Source organism: Salvia splendens, chromosome 6 (assembly GCF_004379255.2).
Source record: "Salvia splendens isolate huo1 chromosome 6, SspV2, whole genome shotgun sequence".
Taxonomy (NCBI): domain Eukaryota; kingdom Viridiplantae; phylum Streptophyta; class Magnoliopsida; order Lamiales; family Lamiaceae; genus Salvia; species Salvia splendens.
In genome coordinates, this window is record NC_056037.1 from 15107577 (window position 1) to 15120216 (window position 12640).

At 35.1% G+C, this 12640-nt stretch overlaps 1 protein-coding gene across 1 annotated transcript; it reads left to right on the forward strand.

The window, feature by feature from the left end:
• The first annotated feature begins 2205 nt into the window (after positions 1–2205).
• On the forward strand, positions 2206–7582 carry LOC121808549 (eukaryotic translation initiation factor-like). The gene is made up of 9 exons (XM_042209103.1): positions 2206–2538; positions 3625–3699; positions 4198–4296; positions 4464–4673; positions 5039–5130; positions 5308–5395; positions 5503–5853; positions 5959–6201; positions 6284–7582. The coding sequence occupies exons 1-9, from the start codon at positions 2386–2388 to the stop codon at positions 7280–7282; spliced, it is 2310 nt and encodes a 769-aa protein (XP_042065037.1). The 5' UTR covers positions 2206–2385; the 3' UTR covers positions 7283–7582.
• Positions 7583–12640: the final 5058 nt, after the last annotated feature.

Sequence of the window (12640 nt, forward strand, 5' to 3'; positions counted from 1 at the left end):
AAGATGAAAATGATATCAATTTTATTGAATTTGAGTTGTAACGGACAACGATACATTGCAATTTACAATACATATACAAGTATACAACATACAATAATGTAATATAAATTTGAAATTTGGACTTATACAATAAATTGGAACAAGACAATGGATAATTTAAGTTGAAATAAGACGAATAAGATGAAAATGATATCAATTTTATTGAATTTGAGTTGTAACGGACAACGATACACTACAATTTACAATACATATACAAATATACAACATACAATAATGTAATATAAATTTAAAATTTGGACTTATACAATAAATTGGAACAAAACAATGGATAATTTAAATTGAAATAAGACGAATAAGATGAAAATGATATCAATTTTATTGAATTTGAGTTGTAACGGACAACGATACATTGCAATTTACAATACATATACAAGTATACAACATACAATAATGTAATATAAATTTGAAATTTGGACTTATACAATAAATTGGAACAAGACAATGGATAATTTAAGTTGAAATAAGATGAATAAGATGAAAATGATATCAATTTTATTGAATTTGAGTTGTAACGGACAACGATACACTACAATTTACAATACATATACAAATATACAACATACAATAATGTAATATAAATTTAAAATTTGGACTTATACAATAAATTGGAACAAAACAATGGATAATTTAAATTGAAATAAGACGAATAAGATGAAAATGATATCAATTTTATTGAATTTGAGTTGTAACGGACAACGATACATTGCAATTTACAATACATATACAAGTATACAACATACAATAATGTAATATAAATTTGAAATTTGGACTTATACAATAAATTGGTACAAGACAATGGATAATTTAAGTTGAAATAAGACGAATAAGATGAAAATGATATCAATTTTATTGAATTTGAGTTGTAACGGACAACGATACATTACAATTTACAATACATATACAAGTATACAACATTATATAATAGAAATGTAGAAATATGGAACAATATATATTTTTTTGTTTAAGCAATTGAGAAAGAAAGACAACTTATAGAACTACGGGAACAAGTATAAGTGTATAACAATGCGTAATAAGAGTAGCACTTGAGTAATTAAATGGAAGCACAATAGCACAAATGATAAATTGGAGACAAAGAGAGAGAATTGAGAGATTGAAGAGAGAAACTCTTATTAACACACGAGTGGGGTGAATGTAAATGAGGATAGATTGGGGTATTTATAGATAAAAATGGGGAAAAATGGAAGAATTCGAATTTGAAATCTGAAAAAAAAATTTGAATTTTCGGAAAACCCGGCGGTTTTTGGCGGAAACCGCCGGAACCGCCGGTTAACCGCCGGATTTCACGATTAACCGGCGGTTAACCGCCGGTTTCTGGTCCAAAAACCGCCGGAACCGGCCGGTTTTCACGATTAACCGGCGGTTCATCCGGTTAACCGGCGTTTCCGAACCGTCCCGAACCGGCGGTTCGGTGACGGTTCCGGTTCAAAAAATCTTGAACCTGAACCGAACCGTGACCCGAATTGCGACGGTTCCGGTTCGAGGAAATCGCCACGGTTCCGGTTCGGAACCGGAACCGGTGGGCATCTCTATTAGCAGTGGCGCGGAGCTCCCTGCGGAATTCCACGGAATTCCAAAAAACACCTCCTGCCACGTCATACAGACTTTCCACTGCACTGCCACGTCATACGGACTTCTCACTGCACAGTGGCGGAATTTCCCGCGGAATTCCCGACAAACTTCCCACAATAAAAAAAATTCACAAATTCACAAATTAAACAATTTTCGGAATTAAGCTGGATGTATTTATAGAAATTAAAAAAAAACATTTAATGCAATAAATGAGAATTCCGCTCGGACGTCTGTGGGAGTCAACCCAATGGCGGACGTCCGCACGGAATTCCTTGCGGAATGCCGCGGAACTGCAAATTCCTCGACGGAATTCCGTATCCATGCATGCCACGCACAATGACGGACGTCCGCCACGGAATCCCCGCACGCCGATGGGAATTCCGTGGTAACGTCCGCCATTGTTGATGCTCTTAATATTGTATAGAAAAATATCTTACGCAATCCTATGTTTCCAATAATACCCTCCAGATTTTTCCGTGTACAATACAACGCCTCTCTCTCTCTCCCTGTCCATATACACACATATATAAAGGCGCCCAACTCCATTACCATCTTCTCTCCTTCTCCCAAATAGAGAGAGGAAAGGCAATAATTCTCTCTCTAAAATCTCCTCCATTCCTATCTCTTCACGTATATACATCTATATATACGTAAAATTATAAATATCTCTATACTTGACGCTCCGAAGCTTTGTGGCGGATTCAACTGCGCGGTGAATTTTGGTTTGCGAGAGTTATGCAGGCTGATCAGACGTTTTTGAGCTTGAGACCAGGTGGCGGCACTCGCGGCGGAAGCAGAGTATTCGCCCCACGCTTTGATTCATCGGCGACTGCTAATTCCGATCTCCCCCTGTTGCGTCCCCATGGCGGCGGTGCTGCTTCCTTCACGGTCGGTGATTTTTTGCAATTCGCTGTCAGATCTAGCCTTTTTTTTATTTCTTTCAACCTCTTTTAGGTCGATTTATTAATTCATCATCTTCTAGTGCATCTACAGACTGAAGATTTAAGCTTGATTACTGGTATACTGTGTTGTTGTTTTTGTATTTTTTTCACCCGATTCGAAACGAGTGTCTTTTGGTGTTTTTGTATCTAAATCTGCCTTATTTTGAAACCTTTTAGATTTCTGCATTAGGTTGTTCAATGGTTTAGGGGAAAGATTTTTTTTTCTATAAAACTCCGTGTTGATACTCGTGCCTTTCTCCTCATACTTTCCAAGATTGTGTTTAATTCAGTTCATCAAAAAAAATATGCGCCTCAGAATTATTGAATAATCTTTGGATTGAATAACCCAATGCTGAAATATAAAAGGTTTTCAGTGGTTTACATTTAAGAAAATATACGCCTCAGAATTATTTTGCATTTGTTTACATGTGATGCTTGTTGCAGGGTTTGCATTTAATTTTATCTTTTGCGAATTGCTCTGGGGTTTTTTGGTGTATTTTTTCCCCAAGGAACCTCCTTATAGTGTTATTTTTCCTGAAAGTCTGGATATTTCAACACGGATTGAAGTTCCATTTTTGCCTATTCTTTAGAAGTTAAAATCATTAAGTTGGCTTTTCTCACAAGGTGAATAATTGCTGTAAATATATGTGCCTAAAAATGTGTAACTGAAGTGCAATTTTCAGTGTTTTTGTCAAGTAATTGGATCTTTTTTAGCAGTTGCATTGTATTTATATCTGTGCGGGAAGGGAATAATGGTTTTCATTTAGAATATTAGCATTTTAGGTACAAGCAAATCCTGTCAGTAGTATAAGCATGTGTACCTGTTGCTTAGTCCAGCCCCATAATGTTATTTGTTCGTACATTCTGCAGTTTATTCATTTTTCTCTTCATTATTACTCACTCATTCTCTTAAGAACCAATTGTCTATGTAAACTACATGGTGCTCTAGAAAAACATTGTGGAATAATAGGACAGTCATAATTGTTATTTCTCATTTATGAAAGTTTTAACTGTCCTTTTATATGCATTACAGACTGGAGAATCTCGATTTGATGGTCATGAGCGGATCCGTTACGCTAGGGATCTGTTACTTAAGCTAAGGGAGGAGGTAAGGCTTCTTCTTGGTCTACTAGTTCCTGAGTAAATAACCTATTGCTAGCTTACGATGGTTTCTCATAACACATTGCACACATTTATCCTTTCATCTCAACATTTAGTGCAAGATGAAGATATAGTTTCTCCTTTCTAAAAAATATATGAAATTAGTTTCTGCCTCTTCCAGTTTCTTAGCATGTGAGTGCTCCTTTTCCAGTCCCTACATGATTTTGGGTCTGTCATTACCTAATCAGGGATAGAGATGGACATAATTTGATGGATTTTAGTTGATATGTAATCTAGTTTGTTCGAAGCTTGCAATCTACTCATCTCGACCAACTATACTGAAGTGGGATTTCCTCCACGTTTGTCAATTGTTGTGCCTGTATTCATACATTTTCTGATTTTCTGTATTGACATGGTTTGCTTTGTTGCTTGAGTTTTATGATACAGATGAAACTTATGCATTCTTCTTCCCCATTTGTCAATGATTTTCTGTAATCTTCTGTAGGTTGTAACCATCCCAGAGAAAATTCTGAAAGTTAAACTAGAAGTTGAAGCTGAGTTTTATGGTACCGATGTGAGCCGGAGTCGTGCAGAAAGCAATGTTGTAAGTTTCACTGTGAATAAGATAATCACTCTATCTCATTTGATACTTCTTTCTCCTATTTAAATTATATGTAGATATACTTTGCTGTGTTGGGGTATAGTTACTATTTACTAGAGTATTATTTAGCCTGATAACTTGACAATCCTTTCTTATTTAAATTGATATAGGTTCCTGATCAGCTCTTGATCCGTTTCTCTGAGCTGGACAACCGTGACTGGCGTAATCGTTCTACACAGTTGCCTGCTCCTGCAGAGGAAAGACCCTGGGAGTCGGTAAGAGACAGAGACGTTAATGGCAGGTGGCAGCAAGATGCGAACCAGTACAATAAGCAAGATCAAACACAGTTTTCCAGATCACAGATATCTTCAAACCAAGGGGTAAGGTACCTCTGATAATTTACTGTGTCATATAAAATTTTGAAGCACAATAAGCAAGATAAAAATCATGTTTGTACTGAAGTTTGTTTTATTTCTCTAAGGGGGTGGTTTGTGTTGTTTATATAAAGAGGTTATAAGAAGAATATTCCCTGTGGTTTGTTTCTTGGCTCCACTCCTTTTAGGATGTATATGTCATCTGTAGATTCCTCTCTCTCTTCTATAAGTTCTATTTCTCTTCCATAATTCCCCAGTTTGTTATATTAGGTGTTATAATAGGGCAAGCAGAGAGTTCAGCAGATGTTTTTCAAATATTTTGGGTTCTTTGTGAAGCAATTGAGTGTATTCACGTGCTGCCTCTGAAACAGGTTGCGCAGACTCTAATTAAGGCGGATGCACCTTGGTCTGCTCGAAGGGGAAATCTGTCTGAGGTGGACCGTGTTCTAAAAACAGTGAAGGGGTAAAGCTATTTTGTGCATGCTATATCTATCTGATGCATGTATATCTATCTTTTACTCTTGAAGTGTCCCTTTAATATAAAAGACAACACTGGCAATAGTGTAAATTGGTGTTTTGGGTTTGATTTTTGAATCACTAGCTATATTAATTTTGCCTTATCACTGTTTCTTTCATGCAGAATATTGAACAAGCTGACTCCTGAGAAATTTGATCTTCTGAAGGGTCAGTTAATAGACTCTGGGATAACAACTGCCGAAATTTTGAAGGTAAAAATATCCTGGAAAATTGATGCTGGTTGTTCCGTTGTTCATCCTGTTGTTCTTGATACACCATAATTTGTTTGTGCCTAAGAGCTTTTATTTTTTGTCATCAGGGAGTTATCTCCTTGATATTTGACAAGGCTGTGCTGGAGCCGACGTTTTGCTTCATGTACGCTTTACTCTGTTCAGACCTTAATGCGAAGCTTCCTCCATTCCCATCAGATGAGCCCGGTGGTAAAGAGATTACATTTAAGCGAATTCTCTTGAATATATGCCAGGAGGCATTTGAAGGTGCTGACAAATTGAGGGAAGAGGTCAGGCAGATGACTGCTCCTGAACAAGAATTAGAGAGGAGGGATAAGGATAGGTTAATCAAACTCCGAACGCTTGGAAATATTCGCTTAATTGGTGAACTTCTGAAACAGAAGATGGTTCCTGAGAGGATTGTTCATCACATAGTTCAGGTTCTCCTTTTATACCTCATCTTGTGCTTGGCCTTTGCTATTCTTTTATTCCTGAAGTTGACCTTTTTTCTCTTTATTATGTTTAACATAAAATTGTTTGAGCAGGAACTCCTGGGACAGGACAGTTCAAGTTGTCCGGAGGAGGAAAATGTTGAAGCCATCTACCAGTTCTTCAACACAATTGGGAAACAGCTTGATGAGAACCAAAAATCAAAGCGTATTAATGATACATATTTCAATCGCTTGAAGGAGTTGGGAACACACCCTCAGCTGGCTGCACGGCTTAGGTTTATGATACGTGATGTTCTAGATACACGTGCAAACAACTGGGTACCAAGACGCGAAGAGGTAGCTTTCATAGCTGTTGATTCTCTTGTGCTGATTTTCCTTTGGTTATATCTTACGTAGTTTATGTGTTTTGATTTACTAGGTAAAAGCCAAAACCATTACTGAGATTCACTCGGAAGCTGAAAAGAATCTGGGGTTACGTCCAGGTGCCACTGCTGGAATGCGAAACAGCAGAGCAATGGCAGCTGGGGGTCAAGGGGGTCTCTCTCCTACTGGCTTCCCAATGAATCGGCCTGGTACAGGTGGTATGATGCCAGGGATGCCTGGAGCAAGGAAGATGCCTGGGATGCCAGTAATGGATAATGATAATTGGGAGGTTCCTAGATCTCGAAATATGCCAAGGGGTGATGGATCAATGGCTCAGCCTCCACTGGCAGGGAAGACTCCATCGGTGAACCCACGATTCCTACCTCAAGGTACTGGTGGTTTCATGGGTAGCAAAACTAGTGCCCTCTTGCAGGGGTCGGGTGCGCCTGCTCAGGCTCCCATTGTGGACCCTGTATCTCAAGCACCTGCTCCAGTTAAACAGGCTCCAGTTGCTGACAAGCTGTCGCCTCCAACTGCAAAATTGAGTCTTGACGAGTTTAAGAGAAAGACCAAATCGTTGATGGAGGAATACTTTAGTATCAGACTTCTCGGTGAAGCATTGGAATGTGTTGTAGAACTGAATTCCCCTGCTTATCATTCTGAATTTGTCAAAGAAGCTATATCACTGGGATTGGAGAAAGCCCCACCTTGTGTTGAACCGGTTTCTAAACTTGTGAACTACTTGTTTGAGAAGAAGGTTGTTAATGCAGAGGACATCAGAACTGGGTGTCTTGGATATGCAGCGCAACTGGAAGATCTCGCAATTGATTTCCCAAAAGCTCCAGCTAATTTTGGTGAGATTATTGGGGAACTTGTCTTGGCAGGGGCACTGGAGTTCAAGGTCGTGAGGGAGATTGTAGGAAAGGTGGGTGACGAATACTTCCAAAAGGCTGTCTTGGTTGCTGTTATGAAGACTGTTAGCTCCGACCCAGCTGGGAAGGCGTTGCTGGATGCGCAGGCGTCTGATGTTGCTGCCTGTGAGAACCTGTTGTAGAAGCGACACGACTTGTAACCTCACAGATGAAATATGCTCTCTGGTGCTTCCGGCTGCCAACAGGTGATGTTAGTTGGGTGTATATTTTTGGTTGAGGTCATAATAGTTGTATTAATAGAGAGGAAGAGTTTAGTTTATAAAGAGATTTTGGTTGTGCATTGTGGCTAATCAGAGGCCATAATTGCTCGAGAATGAAGGATTTTCAGTCTTTCTTGTTTTGTTATTAGTTTTACCAAAATGTTTATTTGGTCATCTTAAATTTTGTGAGATGATAATTTTATTCCAAGATACTATTTTTCATGCTGGTGATCTGGTATTGTTCTTATCTTTTCTTATTATTAGGTGAAATAACTTGACGATTATTTGTATCAACAAGTCTCCTCAGATTGAGAAGTAGATGGAACATATAACAAAAAGAAACACTTAATTATCCTAAATATTCCACTAATGTAACCATTTTGACTTTTGGAAAAGTATTCTTTTCCAGCATAAACGTGTAACCTTTAATGTTTTTCTGTATTGAGTAAAGATGGGTAGAGTGGTTTGTTATGTAGATTTAACCACAATTATGCATTTTTCGGAAATGCTAAACTCAATTGAGCAGAATCATTAGAACAGAATGATAAACAAATAAGCAAGAATGAAGATGGGAAGAAAGCCCTAGTTTCATCAACAAACAGCAGCAATACAGATGATCTAGAAGAGAAGAACAATTACAAAATCAAATTACAAAATCAAATCACAAAACATCACATCGAAATGACAACAGCACAGCAGTCTATTCGAGCTGCTGATAGTAATCGCGGCGGAATCGGTCTTGATCGATGAAGATAATAGCGTAGAGAGCGTAGATGATGCCAGGAATATATCCCAATATAGTCAAAAGCAAGCAGATGAAGAACTCAGTCTGCACAAAACAAATACAAACAGGAGGAGAGAGTAAAACCTAGAAAGTCAAAGTCAATCGGATTATATAAATTGAAAGAGGGCTTACGGTGCAGCAGCCATGGCGGAGGCAAACGCCGAGAGGTGGGATCAAGATGGCGAGCACGATTGCACAGAAGAGTTCGCATCTACCCGACATGGTTTCAATTTCGCACTGTCCTCTCCACTCTAACTAAGATATTTTTATACTCCCTAGAGAGAGAAAATAAATTGTTAATTCACTACCGACAGCTGTATAATAATTACCACGTATCCCAATTATTACAAATTCCTTTTTTTTTTGACTCAAGGGATAAGTTGCCTACAATATTTCTTAAATTATTTTTTTGTCAGTGTATCGTATGAGAGCATCCGCATCGGTGTCTCGATGCGGGCTCGGTCTCGAGACACCGATGTGGATGCTCCGTCTCGTCGCTTAGCCCGGGGGGAGGGGCGGTTGGCGGGCTGTCTTGCCACGCGCGACGGCCGCGTGGCGAGTAGCGGTAGGGGCGTGACGCCCACTCGCCGGCTCTGTGAGTGGGCGTCGATTTTAGGCTATTTTAATTATTTTTTTAAATCCACAAAATAAAATAAAAAAAAATTAACCATTTTTTCCGGCCGTTTTTTTCCGGTTTTTTTTTGCATTTTTTTAGGATTTTAATTATGTGTTTTTTTAGTTTTTAAAATTTAAGTGTGCAATTTTAATTTCTAGTATTTTAAATTATTTCTTTTTTAGATTTTAATTATGTGTTTTTAGGATTTTAAATTATAATTTTCTTTTATTTAATGAAGTGGGTTTTTCTTAATTAAATTTGTTGGAAATAAAAATAAAAAATGAAATTGAATAAATAGTTAAGGGATTAGATGGTTAAGAGATGGAGGGATGTAGGTGATGTCTCTTAGTTAAGAGATGGGGTAAAAAGTGCAGTGGGACCCATGAATAGTTAAGAGATGAGACGGTTAAGAGACGATATTGAGACATGGATATTAATGGCCGGAGGCGCACTAAATTAATTATTTGTTTTAGTTTTTATTTGGTGACCAAACTATGTCTTGTGATTATTAACGCCCGTGCGATGCACGGGTCAATTTAATTTCTTCATATTTATTTCATTATGCGAAATAAAATTTGTGAAATGATAAACAAAAGAATATTCGATGTCCTCTTACTTTGGATTATACTTTTTTAATTACATTAACCCCACATGGCCACAAGAGTGCGTTTAAATGCTAACTTTTCTTAAAAATGTCAATACGATCACATTAAAATTTCAACACATATTTGTGTTGACATTTTAATAAACTGTCTTGACATTTAAATATCAGACTTAAAATTAAAAAGCATTTTAATTCTGTGAAAATATGAATTAACCGTTGAGTTATAACTGCAGGAGCAAGTTTACATTGCAATAATTTAAGATTGCACTGGCGAGACACTTCCTAGTTGAGCTTCATTTCATTGCAATATAGTGACCCTATACATTAAAAATCCAAACCTTGAAACCTAAATCATAAACCCTTAACTTTAAAATATACTCATCATGACCAACAAATGAGCCAAATATCAATAAAATTCTCCCTCCGCCCTAGTTCAATTTTACTTTGTTGATCACTTATTCAAAATATACTCATCATGACCAACAAATGAGCCAAATATCAATAAAATTCTCCCTCCGTTCCAGTTCAATTGTACTTTGTTGATCACTTATTCTATTTTGGGGGTTTTAGATCTGTATTTGATATCTTACATTGGGTCGGCCTACTTGATAATCCTTACTGATAGTGGAGGTTTTTTTACCTGAATCTTGTCTGTAAATTTGTTCATATGCTCATATCAAGAAAGTGCTTTACAATAAAGCTATGTGAACGGTAAACAAAAATTTTTTTGCTTGCATTCATCCAAGCATTAAAATGAAAAGGTTTTTAAATCAAATAACATAAATGGCTATTGAAATATCAAACGTTAAATATTAGAAGTGATAGTAAATTTATTTAAAAGATTTCTTCAGTTACATAACTTGTGTAATTATTTATTTTGGAAATTATGAAAGAGAACGGTTGGAATTGAGAAGGTCGGGATGCCGTTTAAATGTAAAAAAAATCTGTGTGAATTAATTGTACATTTCATATGCTACTAAATTGGGGATTTTCAGCTTTTGGCTTGTCATTTTAATCAAATACTAATAATATTGTAACTGAAGATACTTTTAAATAAATTTACTATCACTTCTAATATTTAACATTTGATATTTCAATAACATTTATGTTATTTGATTTAAAAACCTTTTCATTTTAAAATTTTAAATCCTAAATCCTAAACTCTAAACATATATCATAACAATTGGAAAAACATTTGACTTTCCTCACTAAGACATAGCAGTATTTTATAGCAATTATATGCACGACCCATTGTATTTCCTTCAAAATTATATTATGAAATTATTATGCGTAAAAGTCAGAATATAAAAAAATCATTCATTAAATATAACCTATAAATAGTGACTAAAATATTTTTTATATCTAATGCAAAAACTACAAACACAACAATATATAATCAAGAACACGTGTACTTCAATACTGAAACACGTTAATAAGAAATATGGGTCTCATTTATTTTTTGGGTACAAACTTCACATTATCGATTAATTAATTGAAATGGAAAATGATATCATTGTACAAAATATAAAACTAAGAAAATGTATAAGAATTAAAAAAAACATAAAACTCAATCAATTTGACATTTAAATAATGCAAATACATACTCCGATATATTTTGACTATAATACTTTTGGATCTCTATTACAATTTTAAAAAATTATACTAATATTCAAATATCAATATAAAATAATAAATCACAAATTATAACGTTAAATGCATGAAATATCTATGACCATAAAAGTAATAATCATATATGAGTATGAAAACAATTTGAGTAAGATTAATTACTAAAATATTACTATAGATTTTAGAGGAATACGTTGGTATTAGCTATACCAACATATTGAGAGACCATGATAGTAGTAGAAGCCCTTCACATCACCATCTCTCACACTACTCTCATTCTACTTCCTCCTTCACTACCGTTGCAAAGGAACTATAGTCAGCCGCCGAGTACTCGGTTCTAAAAAATCTATCTACTCATTATTCTAGTTGCAGGCATAGCTCCTCTTCTTGTGGATTCCATCTTTTCAACCCTTCAAAGATTTTATTTTGGCATGCTTATCGCAGTGGATATTCCTCTGTCGACAACCACATTGTATGGGATGCAACACCATCACATGATAACGCCCACCGACCACACTCGTTTCTCCTCCATGGCCATGAGTCCATGATACTTTTGGTTTATGGGTTGGTATTTATAAAAAAAATTGGTGGCGATTGGCATTATTCCCTTTTGGTATTCTTACGATCCCTTTGACATTGAAATGACTCTTATTGATAGTAAATGTTGAGGCTGCTGATACGCATGTCCTTTGAATTTCCTCATTAAATGTATGTCATTCATCTTTTAGAAAATAATAGTAACTCTCTATTTTGGAAACTGCCGCATTGAATAAAAATAAAAATCGTAACTGCTAAATTTTATTTTACAACTTTCCACCAATTGTACTACAAATAATTACTCTTTTCATTTTCAGTATTTATGATATTATTAAAACTATAAATTAAATTACTACATATTATAATACTTTTTGAATCAATTTTAATTAATTAGTTAAAATTAAATAAAATATTAAAAAATTATTTAATTATTGTGAATACAAAAATAAAAAGCATTTTCACATGACATACTCATTAATTTTATTAAGCAATCCATATTATTAATCTCAATTCAATTTTATTACGTACCATGCAATCCTATAACTAGTTATGTTATTAATTATTTTTGGTAATATTGAAAATTCAAAATAATTTTCCATAAGTGATTCTATTATTGATTATTATTAATAATGTTGAAAATTAAAAATATAACTCATCAATTACACTTTAATACCCAACAAAAAAAGGCAATCTCACTTTTCATCAATAATTCTTGATTACCGATTAGAAAAGTCAATCCCACTTTAATACATTATGCTGATTGAAAATAAACAATTCGCATAATATATATTTTATTATACATCCAATATTTGAATAAGGAATGATCTAAATCTTTCAATCGAGAAGTAAATTTACCCCATTGACATCAATATTATTGAAAGTGGTAATTAATAGTACTATATTAGTATGTGGTTGTAGATTAGACTTTCTAAGATAAATCCGATTACTACCATTTAAGAATTTCATTAATTGAAAATCAATTAACAATAAAGTACTATTAATAAACTCTTTTAATCAAGAAATTATAGATTAGAAAGAAAATGAAAATTTCAATAAATTCAATTAGGTTAAAATCGGTTTTCCACCTCCATCTTCTCTTTTGCTCTAATATGT